Below are 26,807 nucleotides of genomic sequence, written 5' to 3'. Positions count from 1 at the left end.
TTTCATTTCCTACTCTCAGTAATCCGGTGCAGGCTCAGACTCAGGGCAGCAGGCCCGGAGGATCTCTCTCTCTCTCTTTCTCTCTCTCTCTCTCTGTGTGTGTGTGCAGTCCCACGTGGCCCATTGAAGGAGTCCCACAGGATTAACCCACATATCTCTTGACTTGTCCTGTAAAACTGCCCTGACACACACATGCACACGCATGCGCACATAATCACACAGCATGACAGATGAATGCACATGCATGTGAGAAACATTGGTAAATCACTGCTGGAGTTGCTGAGAAAGCCTGTTTTATACAGCACAGATGTGTGAGACCACATTAAAAAACGGGGACTCTATCTCAGGTTCTATCTATCGTTCTATGTCTCAGACTGTCATTCCATCTAGTGTTCTATCATTCTGTCTGTATGCCTGTCAGTCGATCACTCTGTCGTGCCATCTCTTGCTTTTATTCTATCGTTCTATCAATCTGTCTGTCTTTATGTCTGTTGATCATTCAATCATTCCGTCTATCATTCTATCTATCGTTCTGTCTGACAATATAGCTTTGTATCTGTCTGTCTTTAGATCATTCTATGTATTGTTGTCTCATTCTGCCTGCCTCATTCTATCTCTCATTCTGTCATCTATCTATCTATCTATCTATCTATCTATCTATCTATCTATCTATCTATCTATCTATCTATCTATCTATCTATCTATCTATCTATCTATCTATCTATCTATCCATCCATCCATCCATCCATCCATCCATCCATCCATCCATCCATCCATCCATCCATCCATCCATCCATCCATCCATCCATCCATCCATCCATCCATCCATCCATCCATCCAAAAGCTTCAGACAGATGCCACATAAGACAATTCAAATGTCAGAGCTGATTGATGAAGAAAAAAAGTTTGTTTTAATGCATAAACTGACTGGTATCCAGCACACAGGCTGATGGGAATCCATCAGTCAGGGTCAGATATGTGACATGGAGTGAGGATGAGTGGGTGTGTCTTGGCTGTTAACGAGCACTGACATTTCCTGTCCCAGCATGAGTACCTGTGCCCAGTGTGCTGTCAGCAGGGATGAAGCGTCCTGCCGAGACATGAGTGGCAAGCATGTGGCTGTTTGTCAACAGGCGAATGGGTATTCTGACAGAGCAGAGAGAGTGTGTGGACGGCGAATACGAGCATGTGGTTGCACCTGTGCCCTAATGTGGAGGTGATTAAACAAAGCGTGCCGCACAAGTCCTAAAAAGTGAAGCCAAAGTGTCTCGATCGCCCCCCGGTGGCTGGTCCCAGTATAGGTCATAAAGCCCGCCTCCCCATGAAGTCTAATGAAACTAAACAATCAAATTACACTTCAAATGAATTTTTTCCAAAAATGTTTTCTGTCATTTTAGGTAGTTTTTTTCACGCTGATGTATATTTAAGTGTTTTTTGTTTTTTTTTAAATAAGTTTGGTCTAAGTTAGTTATTTGATGCTATAAAAACTGGAATGTGATGTCATGATTGACAGCTGTGATTGACAGCTTCTCTAAACGAAGTAGTCACTTAGGCACCAACTGACTTTTTGGGGGGATTTTCGGGAGGAGATTGGAGCATCAGCTTTAATTTGTACATGTCCATAACTGTTTATTTCACACTGACATAATGAGCTGTTCTGCAGTTAACTGTAGCCTACTAACGGTTTCTGCGATAGTGAGGGCGGGACCTTGATATCGCGGCTCTTCCTGCTCACTACTGCGCAGACTCGGGTCCCGCGCTCACTACTGCGCAGAAGCAGGTCCCAAATCTGCACAAGATGTCAGCGCCATATTAGGACTTTGGCGGCTTCAGTTTTCCCCAATGGAAGAGAATGAAGGGGCGTCGCCCATCTTTTTTTTTACAGTCTATGGATTAAACGTGTTGTGCTCTCGCTGGTGCCCTCCTCAGGGGAAACGGGTAATCGCAGCTTGTCAGAGGTTGGATTTCCTTTTATAATGTTGTAAAAGTTCACTTTCCAAGACTGAAGACTGTTTTATGCTTTTTAATTTAATGTTCTCTCCTACATAATGGCTGATCTCCTAAAAGTGATGAGAGGTTCAAATATTTTTATATTCTTATACATTATATATCATATTATATTACATTACATTATATTATAAAATACAATATTATGTCAACCTTAACTAAAGCATAGACACAGACTTGTATTAAGTTTAAGTTCAAGACCGGATAAGACCACACTGTTCATATCGGCCAGAAAACGTAATGTTCACATGTTTAGACACGGTCAGAGATATGACATGTCACATGTACCGCCATTGTTCCTGTGAATGTCTGTGCAAACCCGCAAACATACACCTGCTCTGTCATGCAACCACAGCCCAGGCTGAACTGCAGGTGTCACAGCTTCACTGTGTGGATCAATCCAGCTGACCCTTTTCTTTCCTGTAGCCTGTTGAGATACGTCTCTGATTATTCTGCTTATGGAAGCACTGATTGTGCTTGTGTGAATTCTGATGGGTTCATGTCTTCTAACATGAGTACCTGTGCCCAGCAGGGATATAGCGGCCTGCCGAGACATGAGTTGCAAGCATGTGGCTGTTTGTCAACAGGCGAATGGGAATTCTGACAGAGCAGAGAGAGTGTGTGGACGGCGAGTACGAGCATGTGGTTGCACCTGTGCCCCAATGTGGAGATGATTAAACGTGTTGGTTTGTGCTCTCTCTGGTGCCCTCCTCAGGGGGAACCGGGGAATAACAGCTTGTCAGAGGTTGAATTTCCTTTCATAATGTTGTATAAGTTCACTTTCCAAGACTGAAGACTGTTTTAAGCTTCTCTCCTACATAATGTCAGGTCTCCTAAAAGTGATGAGAGGTTCAAATATTTTTACATTTTAATATATTATATATCATATTATATTACACTACATTATATTATAAAATACAGTATTATGTAAACTTTTACTAAAGCAAAGACACAGACATGCAGAGTTTAAGTTCAAGACCGGATATGACCATACTGTTCATATTGGCCAGAAAATGTAATGTTCACATGTTTAGACACGGTCAGAGATATGACATGTCACATGTACCACCATTGTTCCTGTGAATGTCCGTGCAAACCCGCAAACACACTGCTCAGCTCAGGCTGAACTGCAGGTGTCACAGCTTCACTGTGTGGATCAATCCAGCTGACCCTTTTCTTTCCTGTAGCCTGTGGAGAGACGTCTCTGATTGTTCATATAACTTGTTTATATATATTATATGCTTTATGGAAACCACATGTTCAACTTTTAGAAAGGTTTTGAGAGCCATCATACTGACCCCTAATGTTACTGGTTGCTAGATTATTATGCAGTTGCTATGGTGTTCTGTGTGATGATTGGCATGTTTCTAAGCAGTTGCTAGGGTGTTGTGGGTGGTTGCTTGGTGGTTTCGTACAGGCCTAATTCAAAAGGACCCATTTGAGGTATCATTCATGTCCACAAATAATGTCAGATGAGTTATGCACCTAAGTTTAATACTCAAGGGTAAATATTGGATTTGTATGAAACAGTAACCTTTTAAGCAATAATAATAGTGACCACTAATGAAATTTATTGTGATTCTTTCAAGCAATCTGGCATGTTTCATAGCAATTTAATCAGATGACTCTTATATAAAAAAAAGTTTGTAATCTTATTTGAATGTACTGTACTATAGAAATCCCTGATACTAGATCAAATTCTGTTTCAGTCTTTAAGACACTCTGGAGCCTTCTCGTAATTTTGAGGATTCTGGTCATAACCACTGTCTACATTTCTGATATAGAAAGCAGAAAGCAATGCAGCCATCATATTATGTAAGTGATTGTCTTATGTAAATCTTATATCCACAGAGATGGGCTAATTTAATTTGCTGGACTGTAGATGGCTCTGTTTGTCTAAAATAAATGCATGAATCACTGCATTTGACTGAAAAGCTCAGACATGAAAGGTTAAACCTCTGGGATTCTAATATTTAAATGTCAAACTTCAAAATTTGAATCTCAAAATCTCTAAATTTAGCTTCTCTTTAGTAGTTTGACCTGTGCAGTCCCTTAACAAAATTAAGATGAGAACATTCACTGATGCATTACTTTTTGAGACTAGTTGCATTTAGAAGTGTCCATTAAAGGGGAATTGTGTAAAAACTTTTTTTTTCATTAAAGGGGAAATATGCAGTTTTTTAGCTTAATTTACCTAAACAGAACAGCTATCCTGTATATCCTAGGCAATGTTTGAAACTTCCTTGAGGTATTTCCTAATTCAAACAAATGTTGTATTCATTATTTGTAAAGCCACTTTGGATAAAAGTATTTTCTCGCAGAGTGTGGAGGAAAATGGTGAGTTTTTCTTGGACGTCGATATAAAACAGAGGGACAAGCAACACCATCTGTGGAGATTTTTCTCATTTAATTGTTGTTAATATTTGTAGTGAATCATACATTCCTAAAATGTTCCTCCATATAAATCAATCTGCAGTCAATTTAAAACCTTCAATGTGATACTTGCTTCATAATCCGTATGATCAATTCTAATAAACCTGCTTAATTGTGATAAATCCTGCTTGCACACATTGAACATACAAGCTCTCACAACTCCTTTCTCTTCCTGCCCCCTCGATCTCAGGGTGATTGATTTCGTGGCCTGTGTGTTTATCCCATTGGGCGTTCAGCTGCATGAGCTTCATGTAAAGCGCTTCGAAGGCTAAGGCCTCACACCCACAATCTCTTAGTGAATTTTTTTAAGAGCTCTGCACCTCTGCCCTTCACTACAGAGTTTAAATGACTATAAACTGATCTGTTAACACTCTGACATCTCTCTTGTTTTCAATTTTCCACCTCTGTCTTTTTATTTGCTTAGCTGCATGTAATGGTTTGTGAATAGGGGACCAGGGATAGCAAGGTTATCTTACCATCAAACATATCCTGAACTCTCGATTTATTTAACTCAAACCTTGCCTACTAAAGGTATGCTGGTTCCAAAAATGCTTTCCAGAAGTAAGTTTAGCCAACCCATTATAATAATAAAAAAAAGACTGATTAAACTAAATAATAGTCTGTGCTTGCACTTTTTTTATTATAGAAATACATTAACAATAGCATAGAAAACATCCTGTTACAAAAAAAGAAATTAATCTGAATGCAGATCAACGATGTGTGAGATTAGAATTTTTTTCTTAGATTAAAATAAACATTACCTTGTTTTAATAGTGCTTTATATATCGATATAGATATAATATTGTGCACAATATGTCACGCCCACTGAGCCTCATAAATAGGGCATGCATGCGCTGAACACCTCTTAAGTAAACTAACCCTGGAACAGAACGTGCTCCAGAGCAGGTTCTCTTAAGAGAGGAAGTTGCTATGGCTACTTACATACTCTGAAAGTTACCTCCGTTTTTGGAACCGAAAGTTGAGGTTACCCGCTTACTTACGGTGCATTCGCACAGGGCATCGGCGTTAACGTTTCTCTATAAAAGATACTTACACACGTTTGAGTTCGCAGATGCTGACGCTTCCATTCACCTCCATCCTCCCCACCACCTCCAAGACGGTTCCTTCCCTCCATCCTCCCCACCACCACCACCAGGATGGTCCCTTCCCATTCATCACAGGGGGTCGGCTGCGCCCCTGCCTTTGTCTTCAGGCAAGATATGCAGAGTCCGGACCCTCAGATTGCGAGCTACGGACGGGGCCTACGCCAAAGAACTTTATTGCTTGCTGGGCTGTTAATAAATGTATAATTGTTACAGTATTTATTCTCCCGAGTCTTTCTGGTAGAACTGAATTGTGGGTTCTTGTGGAAGAAGTTGAAAAATGTTCAACTTTTCAAGTGCCAATGCAGATCGTCAGAGCGTTGCAGTCCAAGCTGGAAGTTTGTCCAAGATTGGCTGTTGTCACTATCACTGTTGCGTCAGCACCAAGCTTCAGACGTGCCCTCCATTAAGCGTTGACGCAGACGCCCCGTGTGAATGCATGGGTATTTCACATAACCTGTTTTTTTAAATAGCCTACCCCTTAGAATTTGGCATGTTTTTGTAAGAGAGGGAAAGATGCTTTAGAAAAGAACTTATCTATTTGCTAATCATTAAAGGTGATCATATGCATTTACATGAACATATTTTTATAGGGAAGCAGAGAAATTTCCATCTGAGAGGTATGTACTGTGTCAACACCGAACACAAGTGGTGTGTGAAATTTCAAGCCGTTACCATTATAGGCAATGAAGCGATTTACACTGGAAGTGTCCATGTGGTCTTGCAGAGCTTTATTTTCCGCATCGGTTTTAAAATGAGTTACTTAGAAAAGCCATATGTGTGCTATAACTTGAATGCTATAACTTTCACCATTGTGAAATGACGTGCTGCTTCGATGCTTCCAGTGTAGACAGACTGAAAAGCATTATCAGTTGTGTATACATGCAGGCTTTTGGTTTGACTTGGCAAACTTTGGAGACTTCTGCTGCTCTTTCAGATGCATGCAGCTATTTGTTCGAAAAGTGGTTTATGTAACACATTTGAAATCTGTTGAATTCAAAGGTTATCCCAACATGCAAAACAGTCATGTCTGCACCTGTTTGATGGTAACATCAAAAGACACCACGAAATGGGAGCAAAAATCACAAACACACAGACAGCAACACAGGTATGCAACTAGCTAATTCAGGTCCTGTGGATTAGCTAAATAATGTTAGCAAACATTTAATGTTGTTCACAGTAGTGTAGTTAGCTAGCTGTATTGAATATAATTTTACAAATGAACTGTTATGGCTTTGGGTCCCATTAATCCACTAATTTTCTATTATTTCTAAACATTTGGATGGTGTATTGGTGTGGTATATTCAAAGTTTAACCATGCTAATGTTGTTCTTTGGCAACCATTATGCCAGTAGGAGTTTGTCTGATTGTCCCATGTCCAGTAACAGCTGACACTGCATCTGTGGTTTCCATGCTTTCCAAAACTCACATGAACACAACATACTACATTGTTAATATTATTTATTTATTTTGTTCTACTTTGTGCGCTTTTCCGATTATTATTGGACCACTTCCGATAACCTCTACAGACAAAGGTGTCATAGCCTACTGGTTTAAGCTTCAGATTTTTGAGCCAATTGGCTTTGAATGCAAAAAATAAACATAACAAAAAGATTGTTTTAGATTTGGCAGAAATCAAGCATTCATGTAAATTTGGCCTGTCCAACTGAGTTGCAGCTTTCACAGATCATTTTCTTGAAATGAGAATGAATTTACAATTTTTCTTGGGCTTTCTTCACAGACACACTGCATTACCTCTGCTTCCTTCATTATGCTAAAAGCACACCTCACAAATGTCTACGCTCACACAACGTCCATCTCGCTTCAACACAGAATATAAAAAGCAGAAAGGCACAGATGGCAGAGCATTTTGTGAGCTTTGCACAAGTATTGAGTGAACGCTGCACCTGTTTATATTTAGCTTCAGTGTGGAGCACTTGGGGGGAGTAGAATCAAAAAGAAAAGGCATCTGTCTCGCATGGCAAAACCTTTCCTTTCCTCAGCCTCTCCCCAGAATTCATCCTGACCCGCTCTAGCAGTCAAGCAAAGCTGTGCACATACATTTTGTCAGAATTTTGTTACTAGAATAGCTGTTTACTTACTGCAGAAAGCTTCTTTCTCTTCTTAACAGCCTGGTTTTGGAGATTTTCATGGGATCATTTGTATGAAGTCACAAGTTTAGTTTCATTTTTAGGATGTATTAAATTCGATTAAAATTGATTAAATTTTATTAAATTAGATTAAAATTGCTCTTTTTAAAATCTTTAAACCTTTGTATTAAACTTCAGCATATGACTCTGTACAATTCCATAGATTTTCATTGATCCAAGTTATATTTAGGGACCAGAACATCATAGAAAATGGTGGTGGGTTCTTTGTCTTTTGCCAGTAAGCAACCATCCATACTAAACATGCAACATGCTAATACCCGGTCAGAACACCATCACAACTGCATAGCAAAATCTTGGCAACCAGCCACAATGTCTTTGGATGATAACTTCTATTTAACCAAGTTTACAGTACATTAGTGAGCAATATCTGATGCAGGTTATGGTAGTTTGTGAATGCTTGTGTGTACCAGAGATGTACGAGCAGTTGCATCAGTGTAGATCCGAACAGAACCCCATGCAGTGTACTGCTTGTTTATCAACCTGAATCAACAAACCTCACTCGTCAAACCCAGTAAGCAAACATTCCAACACTACCATATTGGCAAGCCCTCTGCCAGGTATTGTGAAAGTATATGAGTCTGACAAGAAAATCGAGAAAAGACAGAGGGGCACAGGAATTTGAAAATGCACTCTCTTTTATATTTAGGACTAGGAGTAATTTTGCTGTTTATTGCTGTACCTATGCGACTCATTAAACTTAGCGAGGACTTTTGCAATCTCCTACAGTATATCTGAATGGTTTTAGTGTTCTTTAAGACTGTGGACATAAAACATTTTATGATTTTATAATTATCTGTAGACCCATGGTTTTTAAAGACAATAACATTCAGTACAGATGGGTTTTTTTTTGTGTGTGTATTATTTGCTGCTATATTTCTGCTGAATATTTTCAATGATGTTGCAGAAGAGGGAATAATTGCCTCACTGCTGTAGTGAGTTCTCCTATAAAAACTGCAAACATTTTAATGTTTAACTGTTTGATAAGATCTATAATCTTTTTGCATATCACTCCTAGGTGTCCTAGATGTCAGTTTTTATATATTCCGTTTGTCTTTTTTGGGTGTTTCATGTGTATAGCAATTATAGGTATAGTATATAGTATACTAATGCACCCTACAGAATGCATCACTGTGAACTGTATCCCCTTTTAAATTGCACGTCATTACATGGTAGATGGTAAATACACAGGTGTATTTTTATTTATAAAGTCCTGTTAGGTCTATTACCCAAATATTTGCAAGAGCTGTTGCAACCACATGTTAGTACATATTCAACCCAATCATCTAATCATATTCGTTTGATTATCCCTAGAAAAAACTGTTTATGGTTGCTCTGCTTTTTTTTTTTTTTTCGCTGCTCCAAATGATTGGAATGTGCTACAAAAGTCAATGAAATTGGAGTCATTTATTTCAATCTCTGCATTTAAAAAACTATTAGGGAGTGTTTTTATCACAGCTTGTGAATGTTTTAAATGAATGTATATATGTGTGTGTGGATTGTAATATGTTAGTATGTCCTTCAGGAGATCTTAATTCTCCTGCCAGGCTGTCGTTGAAAATAAGAACTTGTTCTTAAGTGACTTGCCTGGTTAAATAAAGGTTAATTAAATAGGGTTGTGCATGTACTGCACAGTCAGTGTTTGCAACATGTATTTCTGAGCATTGTGCTAGAAATGAGAATCTGGTGTGCAAGTTTTGTGAGCTCTTGATCCACATTCTGAAGTAAAATGCTTTTATGATGATCATACGTTTATAGTCTTACACTCCTTGTTTAATGAAATGCTTTGTGATTTTCAACGCACATGAGCCTCCTGCTGTGGGTGGAATCAGCCATCATTCTGAGCTTGTGTGTCTTACTGGACTTACCAGAGGCTACATAATTGTGTGTGTTAAACATAGTGGCTTTGAAAAGAGTCAGCAAGGCCTTTGAGAAAAGGTCGCAGTCTTGGCCAGAACCCAATTATGCTTGCTTGCTCGACTTGACCAAATCCCTTTTGAATTACAATAGTTGTGTGACAAAGGCAGAGAGAGAAGAGAGAATGCCAGTGAAGGCAAGTGATGCAATAAATCACATGTATTATGTCTATTGACCCTTCGACCTTGTCTAGAGTTTTTTTTCTCCTTTATATCTTAATTGTTTCATGATACTAATTTCATGTTTGCCTTTCAATTTCAGAAAAAAGAATGGCTGTGTTTGACATGCCAGACCCAGAGAGCAATGTCAGGGAGCTTAGGGGATATTTCTCCTCCTGTGCCACCATCCGTTGGATCTCCCAGACTACCAGGCCCAGCCAATCAACAACAGCAGCGAGGGCCCAGTCAGCAAGCTACGCTGAGACCTGTCGGCCCTCAGCAGCAAAAGCCACCTGGTGCCCAAGTAAGTGGTCCTTTCTCTCCGGTAAAACAAGGGGTGCCACAGTGCAAGGGCCCCTCTCAACAATTACCTGCAACTAAGGCTGAGACAAAAAAACAAGATCAAGGCATTAACAAGAAACAAGCTATGTCCAAAACAGAAACGTCGACTAAAAAGGGAACATCGGATAAAAAAGATGAGAAGAAAAGTAGTGGCATGCAGAAATCTAAACAAGATGACGTGAGTGGCCCTCTGTGTCCTCATCACCACTGTATTTGTCTTTCATAACAGATCACTTCAACATTCTTTGAAGTGAATGTTCCATGTTCTCAACACCAGTTTAAAGTTAACAATCTCTGGGGCTAATTACTATTTCCAGTGCCTGATGGTTACACAGTGATGAGTCAACATCATTTGTAAACTCTTTTTTTAAATTATCCATTAAGAACTGATGTCACAAATAGCCCAATTTAATGTGACATACACTAAGTTATCATTTGTTAATATAAGCATGCCATTTTTATCAACATCATTAACTAGTATTATTATTTACAACTTCATCACTATATAGATTCACTTTTGATGATCATCCATTCTGTTTTGCATGCTTGTCTAATATGTGCCATTTGCATGTTTTGTTAATTGTATTTGATAAACTGTGTTATGAATGTTTTAAATGTTGATATTGTAAAATTTTCCGTTTAATTTAAATGATTTATGACATATATCTAATGCATAGCTAATGCACCTAATGCATTATCCTCTGTATTTACAGGATTCCAACAAGTCTAGCACACAGAGCCTGAGTGATACAGGCTACTCCTCAGATGGTATATCCAGCTCCCAGAGTGAGATTACAGGCTTGATCCAAGAGGACTCTATAAAGCTCAATGAGAGGGGGATCTCTGAACAACGCAGCCCCCCAAGTCCATCTGAACTAACAAAACTGGAAAGCTCAATGCGACCTCTGTTGGAGTCACGTACAGTCACTGACCAAGGACAGCATCGTGATGGAAGGGACACCGCAGAACAGCAGAGACCTCGATCTCTGTCTATATCACAAGATCAGGAATTTGAGTCTGATGAAGAAGCATCGGATGATCTAAGCTGTAAATTAAGACATGATTATGTGGAAGACAGCAGTGAAAGTGGCCTTTCTCCATTACCACCCCGACAGAAGAAGTCACAGAAAGAACTAACAGATGAGGAGTTCATGAGGAGACAGATTCTGGAGATGAGTGCAGATGAGGAAGAGACAGCAGATGTTGAGGGCCAGGTAAAGACAAAAAGAAGCCATAAACACAGTGGAGATCTAGGAAAAGAGAGACGTCGTCTAACACAGCAATCTAGCAGTTTTGAAGAAGACTCTAAAAGCACTGATAACTACAAATCAGGTGAAGCAGATGACATGATGGCCTCACAAGGTGGTCTGAGACGATTTAAAACTATAGAATTGAATAATACAAATAGCTTCAATCGTGACATGGAACTCAGCACAGATCATGACCTCAGGGAGCCTGAGCTTGAGATGGAAAGCCTTACTGGGTCACCTGAAGAAAGGTCAAGGGGAGAATACTCTTCAACCCTTCCTGCCACCACACCAAGTTATACCTCTGGAACTTCTCCAACCTCTGTGTCATCAATGGAAGATGACAGTGATAGCAGTCCTAGCAGACGACAAAGGCTTGAGGAAGCAAAGCAACAAAGGAAAGCAAGGCATCGATCCCATGGTCCACTGCTGCCCACCATTGAGGACTCCTCAGAAGAAGATGAATTGCGAGAAGAAGAGGAACTTCTGAGAGAGCAGGAGAAGATGAGAGACTTAGAGCAGCAGAGGATTCGCAGTACAGCCAGAAAAACTAAAAGGGACAAAGAGGAACTGAGGGCGCAGAGACGCAGAGAGAGGTCAAAGACACCTCCTAGTAACCTTTCACCTATTGAAGATGCATCCCCAACAGAGGAGCTCAGACAAGCTGCAGAAATGGAAGAACTCCACAGATCGTCCTGCTCAGAGTACTCTCCCTCCATGGATTCAGAAGCTGAAGGATTTGAAATGGGTTCAAAGCTGTACAAATCTGGCAGTGAATATAATCTACCTACATTTATGTCTTTGTACTCTCCAACAGAGAAAACCTCTGCTGTCTCTCCCTCCACGGGAGATAAATCTTTAAAAAGCGCTGAAGAGGTTTATGAGGAAATGATGCGAAAAGCAGAGATGATGCAAAAGCAGCAGCAACGGGCACCAGGAAGACAAGGACAACAAAACCAGGAAAGAGTCCTTCAAACAGACAGAAAACACCATTTAGATTCTGGAACAACTAATCTGAGTCCAGGTACAAGTCCTACACAGATCTCAGCTCCAGTCTCATTCTCTGGAAATGATCCTTCAGGAAGAGGGACACAAAGGGTACATTCTACACAGAGTCATTCACAACAAAGTCAAGTTAGAATGAGCAGCCAAACCGCTAAGGGAGGCCATTCTACTGGTTCTCCACAGTCTCAAGTTAGGCAGCCTGCTCCCACACAGTCTCAAGGAAGACCACAAGGGACAGTACAGGGCCAAGTGCCTGATCCTGGATCATCCTCCTTATCATCAAAGATGTTCTCATATTTTAAAGGGTCAAGCCCTTCCACATCCCCTTCTACTTCCCCCTCACACAGTCCAACGCGTGCCCCTGCACCTTGTACTACTTCTACAGTGGTACCTACTCAAACCTCTCAGATCGCTCATAGAGCAGGGGCACCACGTCTTGCAAGACAACAGTCCTCCCAAGATTCCCCAGTTATGGTGATTACATTGGGATCAGGAACTAGCAGTCAAACCAAACCAGTGACTGTAAATTCCTCGACCTCACCTTTATCATCACCAACAAAAGACAGCCAACAGACAAGTTATCAAACTCAATATACAACAATGAAGTCACCCACATCACCACAGAAATATCCAGCTCACCCATCACCTCAACATAGCTTGCAAAGGACACAGATATCAGAGCGAGTTAGTGTGGCTGTGAGCACTGCCACCTCTGCTGGTTCCCAAAGTAGTGGATCTCTTCCTGTAGGAAACATATCCTTGTGTAGAATCTCCACAGTACCTGGTACCTCAAGAGTTGTAGAGCAAGGCACAATTGCCCCTGGTAATAATATAGTGGATCTTAGAGCACCAATGAAGCCTGCCCCAATCATTATGACAGACCAGGGTATGGACCTAACATCTCTAGCTTCTGATACACGACGATACTCTCTTGAAGCAGAAACACCCCCAAGTCGTCATACTGCTGTACAACCTCTTATTATGAATCTAAATGCACAGGCACAACCTCAGGTGACAACAACTACACCAACAACAGTAAGTGTGACTGTGGCAGCATCCATGTTCATATCACAGCCAAAGCAACCAGTCGTGTATGGAGATCCTTTGCAAAATAGAGTCGACTTCGGTCAAGGAGTTGGATCTGCAGTCTGTCTGACCCAGACCAGGCCAATAATTGCAGATCCATCCATTCCAAAAATTGATGCATGTCTGGAAAATCTAGGCATTCAACAGCAGCAACTTCAGAAACAGCAACAGAAACTTCAGCAACAACAAGAGCTCCTTGAGCAACAGCTCCAGCAACATCAACATAATGCATCTTTTGCCCGGTACAACTTAGCTAATCAAGTGCAACCGATATTGTTAAAGAAGGACTTGGTGGTAAGCCAAAACACTGGTGGAGGCACACAAACAGCAGTTACTTCCATTCCCAAGATATCTCCGCTACCTCCACCACCATTATCATGCTCTACATCTACCACACCTACACTTGGTCATGACATATATGGTGGTGTGGCTTTGGAGCTAAAAAACAAGCCTGCTGTGATGAATCTCTCTTCAGTGAAGCCCCAGGTAATGATGGTGCAGTTGGATGAAAATAGCACTCAGGGGGCTACAGTGACCCAGCTTGTTAAAAGAGAGGAGCCGCCTCCTCCAGTAGAGGTTCTAGATCTCACAGGACAGATTAAACCAGATAATCAGTTAGCTTGCTGTGATGTTGTCTACAAGTTGCCATTTGCAGGTAGTTGCTCAGGCCCTTTTGCTCAGAGAGGTACAACAACACAATCAGAGCCATCTGCAGAGCCATCTCAAGCTCCCGGACAGCAAAACCAACCTGGAAAAGATGGCTACCAAACAGCAAATATACAAATGGCTGCAGATGAACGCAAATCTTTTACCTTGCCTCCTCCAGGACGACTTCAGCCATCTATGTCAGACAATAATCTAGCAGGTTCAAGTCTCCAATATTATCAAAGGACTGACCCTGGGGACCTAGCAGTGGATTTAAGCACCATGAAGCAGGCTTATGAAGCAGGATATCTTGGAATGGGTGCCCAATATGGATCTTACACCGATCTACGCCATCAAGGAGGTGATACAGCTCCACCGTTACCTTTGCGAAGGTATGGCTCATTGTCCAATATAAATGCAGAGTATAGTTATCCTTCACGTGACCTAGGTGGTTTTCAAGAATCCAATCTTGCACAGTACAGTGCCACTACTGCTAGAGAGATTAGCAGAATGTGTGCTGCTCTTAACTCCATGGAGCAGTTTGGTAGTCGTTACACCAGTAATCCTGAGCTTCTGCAGTATGGTGCCGGGAGAGGAGGCCCTGCTGGCAGACTTAACCTTCAACAAGGCCTAGCATCTATTAGAGCCAACCTGTTGTATGGTCCAGATGGCAGACCAACAGTACATGGTCAAACACTTACAAATTTAATCAATGCTAGACAAGCTAGCCTAAGGTCTTTATATCCCCCTGCTGTGAGGACAGCTGATGGCATGATATATTCTACTATCAACACCCCAATTGCCTCCACCCTGCCAATCACCACCCAGCCTGCCCCTGTTCTTAATCCCATGTTAAAAGGAGTATATGGACCTTGCCCTTCAGGCAATGTAACAGCTGTACCTCTTGCTAACCTCACCAGGTTGCCTCAAGTCACCCCAAGAATGCCTCTTAATGCACAGGGACCTTACAGATATCCTCCTCCAAATCGATTTGCAGTAAGCGCTCCAGATACTTCATCAGGACGTGTCCCACCTTCTAGTACTTCCCAGGAAGCTCCAGTTTACCTCGGAAAGTCTACAGCACCTGGCAGTATGTCAACACCTGCAGCACCTAAAACTGGTCAACCTGTTTCTAATTTGGGTATGCAAAGTGTACAACCAGCACATACTAGTACAGTGCCAGTTCAATCAGTTGTAAATGAACAGGCTCCCTTGGCTCATATTTCAGTAGAAGGTACTACAACACAACTCCAAACACAGCCCCAAACCCAACCACAGTCTTTGGTCAAAGGTCAGGAACAATCTCAAGCTCAAAGCCAGCCTCAGACACAACCTCAAATATTAACAGTGCCACAAAAGCAGACCCAGGCATTTACCCGAGTCTTTCCAGATACATCTTCAAGTACCACTATAACCACATCTGCTAATATTGAGAAGGAAAAAGAAGAGGAACGATTGCGACAACAACAGGAGCAAATCTTGCAGCTGGAACGAGAACGTGTTGAGTTGGAGAAATTGCGTCAGCTACGTCTACAAGAGGAGTTGGAGAGGGACCGTTTAGAGCTCCAGAGGCACAGAGAGAAAGAACATCTTCTCATGCAGCGGGAGATTCAAGAACTGCAGACCATCAAGCAGCAGGTTATTCACCAGCAACAGGCTGAAAGGGAAACCCAGCTAGTGATGCAAAGAGAGCAGCTGGCACAACAAAGGATGCAGCTAGACCACATTCAGTCTCTGCAACAGCAGCTCCAGCAGCAGCTTGAAGAACAAAAGCGGCAGAAAACAGCAGCCATAGAAGCAGCTGCAGTAGCAGCTGCAGCAGAGGCGGCGGCTGCTTCAGCAGCTGCTGCAGCAGTAGCTACAACAGCTCAAGGTGCCGTTCAAGGTGTGATGGTTGGTGGAACTACACCTCAAACCATCTCAATTATCTATGATCAAAATGGTAGAATTATTCCACAAGAAGGCCAGAGTGTGCAGATCTTGCCATGTGCTGATGGACAGGTGGTCCAGGCAGTAGTGTCCACTAGGCCTTTGCCTAGCTCTTCTTCAGAGATGTCCCTTAAGAATAGTGAAGATCATGGAGATGGTCGGATTATGAAGAAACAAAACTCTATGCCCCGTTTGAGGAATGGATCAGAGGATGAGTCTGTAAAGAGAATTGCAGATTGCAGTGTCCAAACTGATGACGAAGACACGGAGGACAAACTCATGTCTCGTCGTCGTAGAACTAGACGTATAGCTGACTGCAGCGTTCAGACTGATGAAGAAGACCAGGGTGAGTGGGACACTCAGCCAATACGCCGCAGGCGTTCACGATACTCCAAACATTCTGAAACAACTTCAGAGACTAAGAGTGATGCATCTAAATCCAGCATTGCCATTCAGACCACCAATGACTCCTCATGTCAGACTGAGTCAGACCAGTTGGGTAGAATATCTCCAGCCATACACATTACCATGGCTGAAACATCAAAGGTTGAACTCCTTCACTACATATCTGCTCCAGAAAGGACCCAAAAAGGAGAGAGTTTAGCCTGTCAAACTGATCCAGAGGCACAATTCCACGGAGTGGTTGCTCCTCAGCTCAGTGTTCCCACTACTGTTAGCCCCTATTCTACTAGTTTGCAATTAGTTGGTGCCATGCCAACCAAGTTTGAAAGGAGAAAGCCAGACCCATTAGAAATTGGATACCAACAAGCTCAGCAGCAAAATGAATCTCCTTCCCGTCAGCCACCCAAATCTCCACAAGTGCTGTACTCTCCAGTGTCTCCGTTGTCCCCCCATCGTATGTTGGAGACTACCTTTCCTTCCAGTGAGAAACTTAATAAAGCACATGTGACTCCCCAACAAAAAGCCTTCACTGCAGAATCACCACAGAGACATCAGACTATTCCGAGACCCATAAAGAGTGTTCAACGGTCCATGTCAGATCCTAAGCCTCTCAGTCCAACATCAGAGGACCCAACCAAGACCAAATTCTCTTTATACCAAAGTCAAACCAGCTCAGCGAGCCAGGTATGGAACCATTTCATTGCCAATATTTGTTTACTTTACAGTTTTCTGTTGTTGACTACAAAACCACAGCTTGTAGATAGTAATTGGAGACAATTAAATCCCCATTTGTACCATTTATACACTGTAGGGCCCAATAATAGTATAGGCTAATACTCCTGGTAAAAACATTTGGGGTTGGACAACTAATTTATTTTATCATATTTTTTCAATTACTGTAGTTCTCTGTTTATTTTTTTATTTACTATTCATTCCCCGCTCTCTTTACCTCATACACACACACACACACACACACACACACACACACACACACACACACACACACACACACACACACACAGAGAAAAACTGCTTTATCTGGCAAAGTCTCTGAAATGCTAGGGGGTGGCTCAATGTGTACAGTAGGCATACTGGGTCTGCCCTGCTGTCTTCCGGCTTGTCAGCAGCTGGTCAGAGAGGTCTGAGTCTTTCATTCTCCATTTAATTCCTGTCGAAGGAATGTTCTGGCTTGTGCATTCAGAGAACTGCACACCAGCTAAAAGGAGGCTATTTTTTCTGTCACTTCATCAAATGTGTGGTTTAACGGAATTTCTTTAATGGATTCTCTAACTCCACATTACTGTAGGTATGCAGATGTTTTTATTTATTATATTATGTTTTACTATGTATTTCTTGTAAACTAAAAATGTATTTATTTATTGTTAACACTAAACTATTAAGTACACAAAGTCATTACAATTAAATAGGATTGTAACCATTTTCATCTATGTATAATGCATTGCCTGATTGATTCTAAAAGCACTAACCATTGATAGAATATAGTTTCATGGCTATATATGTATAATTGCAATACATTGTAATGTTTTTGGATTTAAAATTTTTGGTTTGGATGGTTTTATTTAGAAATAGATAAATACTGAAATACAAAATGATACACTGCGATACAACTGTGTCTGTATACAGTATATGCAATATTTAACATATTTATATAATTTTGCATGTTAACTGTTTAATCCGTGTGCTTTTTTAAGTATTAAGGAAAAAGTGTTTCTCTCAAAATTGTTTTTGGCTGCTGTAATATTAATCAGTCTCTAAAATCTCTGCTCTCCAGATGTCTGCCTTGCAGCAGCAGCAGAATGCAATGATGAGAAAGGTGAAGAGAACTCTGCCTAGTCCCCCACCAGATGAGACCCCTGTACCGATTGTAACACCAGCAATTCCCCATATATACAGTTCCCCTGGAGCATCCCAGAGGGTTTTGCCTCGTACTTCACAGGGTGCAATGAAGGCAGGCTTGCTGAGTGAACTGAAAGCCGTAGAGCAAGAATCCACCAAATTACGTAAACAGCAGGCTGAGTTAGAGGAAGAGGAGAAGGAGATTGATGCTAAGCTACGATACTTGGAAATGGGCATCACCCAGCGCAAGGAAACCAGGGTTAAAGAGAGAGAGAGGAGAGAGTTGGCATACCTGCGATGCATTGGGGATGCACGTGACTACATGTCAGATAGTGAGCTGAATAATTTGCGCTTAGCTGGGGTAGCACCAGGCACCTATGAAGAAAATGGAATGTTGTCACGCCCAAGTACAGCTCCTCTCAACCAGTTTACTTCTGATTTGAATGCATCTCAGTACCCTCCCACCTCCTCATATGTTCCATATCAATATCCACAGGCCCAGCCCACACCCACACAACCACCCACTGCCACCTATCAGCAGATTGGGTTTCAGCCAACACCGTACCCAACCTCCTCACATCCCCAGCCTGGAACCTTCCAACCTCATCCTCCTCAACCTTCATCCTATCAGACCCCAGGGCCATACCAGACTCATAGCTACGGTCAACCTACTTATGAGTCTGATCTTGGTTTGCAGCAGCCCAGTCACCAGGGATTTCAACCAGCTGCACCTCTACCAGGGCAGACCCTACCTTATCCTGCACAGAGCATGTCCTTCCAACCCCAAGCAGACATGCTTTCTGCCCATCAAAGGCCAAGGCAAACCTCGCTTGCTGATTTAGAACAGAAGCTACCCACAAACTATGAAGTTATCAGTAATCCTTCCGTTCCAATAGCAACATCAGCTCAAGAGACTGGATTCAGTGGTGTCTATTCCTCGCCACTAAACAATGCTTATGGTCAGTATCGTCCCTCTGACCAACCTTTGGCTGAACGTATTCCAAGTCCATCATCAGGATATGTAACAGATGGTGTCTATGCCACAAATCTAGAACAAAATATACCAAGAAATTATGTAATGATTGATGATATCAGTGAACTCACAAAAGAAAATATGGGGTCCTCTGACATGTCACGGGTAGGTTATGGAAGTGAGAATGGCCCGCGTGGAACAACTTATGGCGATGGCTCTGAGAATTTATATGGAAGAACTTCAAACACCTATCAAAGTGGAGTAGACAGCCATGGACATCCAAGTACCACTGTAAGTGGTTCTAGTTATTATTATGATGACTATAAGCACCCTTCACGCAGCAGTGGGGGAATGGGCAGCCAGAAACACTCATCCAAAAATTTGGCACCTGCTGTTTCATCCAAACGTAGCAAACATAGGAAGCAAGGTATGGAGCAAAAAATCTCCAAGTTTTCTCCAATTGAAGAAGCTCGAGATGTAGAGTCTGATCTAGCCTCCTACACCATGACAACATCAACAGGTGGTAGCTGCACTGTAGTGTCCAGGACTGGCGTGAAAAAGAGCTATGATCAACAGAAGTACTATGGATCAAGAGAGGCATTAGAAGAGGATGATCGTCTTTATGGCTCTGGACGATCAAGGTCCACAGGTTATGGCATGGATAAAATTTCTTCCAGAGACTCAAGTGGCTACCGAAGTAAATCTTATGAGAGGGACGCCATGGAGCGATCACAGAGGGGCACCCATGGTCGCAGTGGCCGTCCTTCTATGCGTACACAGAACTCTGAGGAAGAGAGTCCTCTGAGTCCCGTTGGAAAGCCCATGGGAATTGGTCGTGGCTCTGTGCCAGATCCTCATGATGTACGAAATCAGTATGGCTCCAGCCATTCCTTACCAGATGTACAGGACCACCATATAAGGGATATACCTAAGAGTCATGTATACAAGCCAGATGACCCTTACCTTGCAGATGACATGCACTGTGCTGTTTCAGACAGTGAAGGTAACTGGTGCTGAATTTAAAAACTGCCTGTTAAAATGCATCCAACAATTAAAAACTTGCATGCCAATGATCTTGCCTTGAAGGCAGAGAGAACAAAAGTTTGGACTATTATTGTGAATGCTTTAATAAATGCATGAAACCATATATGCCTTTTTTTGCATGAACTGCATGGTGTAATCTTTTATCTTTTTGAGATTGTGATTCAAATGTCTGTACAATCTGTCTTTTGGTTTTTCTCGTTGATGGCTGTTTTTGTTGGCTTCCTTTTCTTTTTCTTTGGCTGTTATCTTTGGGATTTGAGCGTTGCATGGCTTCAGTGAGTTCAGATACTGTTCTTTGCCATTGGCATTTCCTATAGCACAAAGTATTGACTTTCTTCCTTCATTTCCCGAAAAGCCTATCATTTGGGTCAGGAGGAGACAGACTGGTTTGAAAAACCACGTGAAGCTCGGTCAGATCGCTCTAGACACCATGGGAGTGGAAGTCACTCATCCTCTAGCAGGAGGGGCAATGTTAAGCACACTTACCATGATTATGATGAGCCCCCTGAGGAAGACCTGTGGCCTCAAGACGAGTATGGACATCAACGGCATTCTTCTTCCACCTCATCTCGGGAACACCGTCACCATGGCAGCAGCTCAGGAAGACACTCCTCTTCCCGTCATTCTTCAGAAGATCCCCGGTCGTCTCGTTCTTCAAGATCACATCCAAAAGATCCTTCCACCCGCTCAGACGGCCGTGCCACAACATCCTCCACACAGAAAAGATCCTCAGATCCACGATCTGCTGGCCACAGAGACTCAGGAGACTACTCCCGTGATCCATCAGGCCACCACCATGGCTCAAGTGGACAACGGGGGCAGAGGCAACCAGGCTCTTCCAGGAGGCAGGAGCCCCCTTCAGGTTCTAGGCCGCAGCAAGGTCTTGGAGAGCAGCAACCACAACCACAGCAAGGACAGCAGCGATCCACATCTGGCCAGCAAGCATCTGCCAAGCAGACAGGGTCTCAGCCACCTGAGACAGGGCAGCAAGGACAACACCAATTGGGACAAACAACCCGTACACAGCAGCAGCCACCACAGCAACCTGGGCAACAGCCAGCAAACACAATGGGAGCAACTCAGCCCACAACCACAGCTGCTGGCATGGGAACAGGTATAACTCAGCAGCAATCTAAGCCAGGTCAGGCTCCTGCACAGGCAAGACAACAGCCAGGAGGACCCCCCACCGCCCAGCCAGCTGCTGCTATGGTGAGTTTCCATAAATCTTGCTTAAGATACATTTACTGTAAAACCACATTTCACATTTGGTTATATGAGGCATGTTTTAAGTTTTATACATGAACTTGCCCTTGAAAGCGTGATTGACAAATATTTAATTTATTTTCAATTAGTTAATGGTTTCATTAACGTTGCCCCTCATTGGTTGTGCAGGTAAAATCTGAGCCTGCTGCACCTGCACCTGCACCTGCTCCTGCACCTGCACCAACTCCTGCAGTTGCTATTGGATCAAAAGCTGTACCTCAGGCTGCAAAACTCCCCCAGATCCCTGCTACAGGAATCGGTAAGTGGAAATAACTCAGCTAGTTCAGAGTAACTAGTATAATTTAGATTTTCAACAAGGTAGGGAAACATATTTCATTACTGGTGTATGATCTAAGCACAAGATTATGTGCCTTTTGTCTTTTCAGGTTCAAAGGCAGTACCCCGGCCAGGGGGTATAGGCAGCGCTGCACAACCGCCTGCAGAAGGAGATAATGTTCTTACAAAGATCCTGCAGGGAGGAGCAGCGGAGCAAGCTGGAAAATTAGGAGATGGTATGGAACTATGAAACATAAGCAATCAAAATTTTGGCAACAGGGATAGAGACAGATGTTATGGAGAATATGTGGCATGTCTTGACTTAGGATAGTAATTAGTTGCCATTTAGCAGATGCTTTTCTTCCAGAACAGCGTTCACTACAGTAATTTCAGGGATAGCACCCAAGGGTATCCTGGGTTTAAGTGAAAAATGGCTGAGGCCTGACCAAGTAGTTACTTCTACTTGGGATTGAATCTACAGCCTTTGTTTGCAGCCCTGGGGCCGTATTCACAAAAAATCTTAAGGCTAAAAGTTGCTCCTAATCAGGGCTTAAAAATGGACAAATAAAAAATTAATGGGTTCACTCCGAGGAGAATCAGTATTTTAACGTTTCTGTTCATGCATTCCTTCTGTAACATTACCGTTACGAAAACAGTGTGATTAGAAAAAAATACCAGGGTAATAACGTTATTTTTTAAAACTCTTTATTTTTGCCCTATACTTTATACAAGAACTTGAATAGAACTGTATACTAAGACTAAACCTTGTAACTCCAGAGGATCCTCAAATTTACAGCTCGATTATTATTTATATTAACCAAAATCACATTCACGTTATATATTTCTACTTCCTGCTGTCTGCCTGCTATACTTCTCTACCAACCCCTGTGTGTGATTTAAAAGAGCGTGCTCATAAGAAGGTGACATCATCCATAGCAATGAGTTCAACCCAACCTCCTCACATTCCCAGCCTGGAACCTTCCAACCTCATCCTCCTCAACCTTCATCCTATCAGACCCCAGGGCCATACCAGACTCATAGCTACGGTCAGCCTACTTATGAGTCTGATCTTGGTTTGCAGCAGCCCAGTCACCAGGGATTTCAACCAACTGCACCTTTAACAGGGCAGACCCTACCTTATCCTGCACAGAGCATGTCCTTCCAAACCCAAACAGACATGCTTTCTGCCCATCAAAGGCCAAGGCACACCTCGCTTGCTGATCTAGAACAGAGGCTACCCACAAACTATGAAGTTATCAGTAATCCTTCCGTTCCAATAGCAACATCAGCTCAAGAGACTTGATTCAGTGGTGTCTATTCCTTGCCACCAAACAATGCTTATGGTCAAGTGGCCATAAGCTGTCTGCCTTCTATACTTCTCTACCAACCACTGTGTGTGATTTAAAAGAGCGCGCTCATAAGAAGGTGACATCATCCATAGCAATGAGTTCAACCCAGCCTTGCTCTTATATTAAGAGTTCCTTAGTAAAACTTTCTCTTATGAGTTTTGTGAATAGGTTTTAAGCTAAAACTCCTAGCTAAGAACCCTTAGGAGGACTCCTAGTGGTAAGATAAAATTCATTGTTAATATGGCCCAAGATGTTTTAAGATATGGCACCTAAAATGTGTTTTTGTTTTGCTCATCTTTTATACAGCTGTATCTGCTCTCGGGAAGAAGTTTACTTCATTTTGGTGATCTGCTGATAAGAAGGTGAGAAAACACTGTGCATTAACCTTCTGAAAAAGATCAGCATGAATTTTGTTGAATGTGGTTTATACTACAGTAGTTAGCGCTAGATTGGTAGCCATGCTGGTTAAGCTAGTTAAAAAAGTAGTAAGAGTAGTGTTGCATTACTTGATTATGAACTACATATGAGCTTTTAAAACCCATTGGAATTTTTTTGTTTTGCTCAATTGTTCCTCAGGCATAAGTTGGGGTGACGTGGAGTTAGAACTGGAAAAACCTATGAATTTATTGCTGCCATTTAACATCTTTAGCCTGAGGGCGGGGTACACCTGAGGACACTGGTGAGTATTTTATTCTGCAACTCAGAACAAGTTGAATAATTCTACTCCAGGCAATTTAAATGCCAAATTGAATTCTGTCTAATCTATGTCATTATGACGAATTACCCGTTTAACTTCGTTGTCAGTGTACAGTCTCGTTGCATTGTGGGAGATAAACCATGTGTGTGAAAATCAGAATGCAAATACATTGACTACACATGTATGCAGCTAGGGCTGTGAAAAAGGTAATGACTAGCTGTTTAATGCTGAAGGACAGAGCATTTCTTCTCAGAGTGATTTTGTTTTGTGATCTGTACTTGAGGCAGGGCAATTGTGCAACTATGTCCTCTGCCACTTGCTCTGTCGAAGGTTAGAGTTCAGATTAGCTGACCCTGATCCGAGGCCACTGAAATCTAACCTTTCACTATTCAGCGTGGGTGAATTGGGTCAGTCAAAGTGAGCTATAATTAGCAGGCAGATCAGTGGGCTTGGATTAGCATTAGCATCCGTGCAAAGCTCAGTCATCTTTGTGCTGACAATATTCTGATGAGTCACATTAATCAAGACGCAATCAAAATTGCTCAGTGTACCATTTCAAAGAGTTGTACCAGAAATTAAACTTAAACGGTAAGGGAAAAGTTTTGTTTTTTAAAGTTCTGTACATGGATTAGTTTTGTATTCACCAACTGTACTGTGAAATGTGGCCATAAAATCTCATGTCCTATTGAACATCTCATTCTCTGCTTAACATAGCCTTTCCTGCAGTAGTCATATTTCTTCCATTCCTTAATCTGTCTCTTCCTCCTCATACTGTCGCTGGTATTGTATCATGGTGACTGTTGTGGTATTTTACTGTCAGCGGGTGAGTTGCATGTGTAGATCCAAAGAAAGGATCTGGGATAAAACAGGTTTAGGGGCTCCTTAAACCACGGCTAATCCGATTCAACTCTCGGCTATCCAATCAAAATCCTGCTCCATACATCAGCGTGGTTTACTTATGCAATCACAGTGGAAGGTGTGAGTGTCATTCTAGTCACTATAATCACATTAAAAGTAATATACTGGTCTCCTCATGCAACCTCAAAAACGTAGATTTTTTTTTTTTTTTTAAGATTTGTTAAGGCTAGTAGTGCATGTAAATGCAGTAGTATTGTCAAACATCATGCCATACATTTTAAGTCAAGCTTTCCATCTTTTCTGACTGTAATTTATGCCATTTATTCAAATGTGTGGTGACAATGTCAACTCTGTTTACAACTTTGTTAAGCTCGTTTACACATGGTGCACACAAATGTTTAATACTGTTAAAAAGATGTTGGTGTGAGAAATTCAGCCTCTTCTGCCCTCTAGTGTTTAAGAAGAATACTACATTTTATAACCGTCAAAAATGAAAGTAAACTGGGCATATGAAGCTTGTGTTTTTGTTAAATCACTTACATTAATTATTCTGTTAAATCCCATTTGTGTTGTAATGTGTGTTTTTCACTTGTGATTCTATCTCCTGCCAACATGTATAAAAGCATATACTTTAGAAACAGTTAGGGTTATTTTAATATTTCTTGCCTGGACCTTTGAACTTCCACTGTAATTGCTTTTTAACCTGAGCGTTGAGGCAGTTATTATTATTTTTCTGTGGTAATGGACATTGTCATAAATTCTGTCAGTAGAGCTTAATTTGCATTGAACCCAAAACATTCTTCTAATAACATTTATTCCATGAGCATTTGACCAACTCTGCACTCTGACTATGCTGGGAAAATACCAAAAATGTTAATATTTCTTTCTTTTATCTCTTCTCCAGATGTTTCCAATGAAAACATTAGGATGAAATTCACAGGCCCGGTCTATCCAATGATATCTACATAGCAACCAAAAGCGGAGGCTAAATCTTTCTTCCAAAGTGTTTCCATAGTTGCTATTGAAGCAATTACAGTTCCCAAAATGCCAAACTGCCTGTTCTTTTTGAGGTTTTTCCAATTATGTCTTCCCTTATATGACATAATCTGTGCTCAGGTGACCCTCCCTATTCCAAAATGATGAAGATGTCAAGCAGCTGCAGTTCTTAGCTTTTTGCAGTCCTAATGAAGACTTCTCTGCCCAGACTCAAAGAGACCGTAGCAGTGAAGGAGAATAACTACCTTACAAAGGCTTAAAACAAACTGTTTAAAAAATGTACGCTCGATTTCTAAGATCTTGACATTCCAATATGGCGATGATTGACCCTCTCTATGAATGTTTTTGTTCTTCCCTAACCTTTTTGTCACGTGTGTAATGAATGCAAATGTGTAAACCGTGTACATGGAATGCACGCACAAAAAAAAAAAAAAAATGTATACATATATGAGATATATATATATATATATATGAATCCATATCTAGACAACTTTTCAGAGTCTCTAAGGGTGAAGCCATGTGCACCTTGTATAAAAAGCTGGTTATTTAACGTAAAACTATCAGTCAAGTGCAGAGGTCAGTAATATCAGAATGTTAGCATAGTCATGTCCCTCTTTTATCAACCATTAAGCCATCGCTACCCTATCCCAGAATTCCCTAAATTTCCTTTTTTTTGTGTGTGTTAGCTTCTTATCAGTTTCGCCTAATTTCCTTTTAAATTAAGAGCCTTACTAATATTTTTTACTTGTATACCTCACACATTTTTTTAAAGTTCCATATCATCCTTACTTGATTTATTTTGCACAAGTGTATACTGCTGAACATGTACATATCTCTCGTTAACACACTGCTATTGTAAGATAATTATTTGTGTGTTTATGTATTTATATTTCGGGTATTTCTTTGTTTAATGTTTGGTATTATTATTATTATTATTATTTATACCTTTACATTTTTTTTCCTCGTCATTATTGATAATCTAAACTGTTTTTTTATGTCCCCCCACCCCCCACCCGAAGCAATAGCATGCTATTCCGTACAGAGCACAATAA

General features: G+C 41.5%; 1 protein-coding gene across 1 annotated transcript in view; it reads left to right on the top strand.

Annotated features, from left to right (window-relative positions):
* bsnb (bassoon (presynaptic cytomatrix protein) b) overlaps window positions 1-26,175 on the top strand; it is a gene marked incomplete at its 5' end in the record, with an annotated part of 84,526 nt that extends 58,351 nt beyond the window's left edge. The window contains 9 exons of the mRNA XM_081357626.1: window positions 9,890-10,306; window positions 10,842-17,126; window positions 18,235-20,275; window positions 20,672-21,525; window positions 21,709-21,838; window positions 21,966-22,091; window positions 23,511-23,566; window positions 23,781-23,883; window positions 25,664-26,175. Coding sequence (XP_081213752.1) covers window positions 9,890-10,306; window positions 10,842-17,126; window positions 18,235-20,275; window positions 20,672-21,525; window positions 21,709-21,838; window positions 21,966-22,091; window positions 23,511-23,551 — 9,894 coding nt within the window. The 3' untranslated portion in view covers window positions 23,552-23,566; window positions 23,781-23,883; window positions 25,664-26,175. The remainder of the gene's footprint in view (window positions 1-9,889; window positions 10,307-10,841; window positions 17,127-18,234; window positions 20,276-20,671; window positions 21,526-21,708; window positions 21,839-21,965; window positions 22,092-23,510; window positions 23,567-23,780; window positions 23,884-25,663) is intronic.
* Between the last annotated feature and the right edge of the window lie 632 nt (window positions 26,176-26,807).

Source organism: Scardinius erythrophthalmus (genome assembly GCF_964197995.2).
Source record: "Scardinius erythrophthalmus genome assembly, chromosome: 25".
NCBI classification, from domain to species: domain Eukaryota; kingdom Metazoa; phylum Chordata; class Actinopteri; order Cypriniformes; family Leuciscidae; genus Scardinius; species Scardinius erythrophthalmus.
This window is presented reverse-complemented; position numbering and strand designations above follow the sequence as displayed.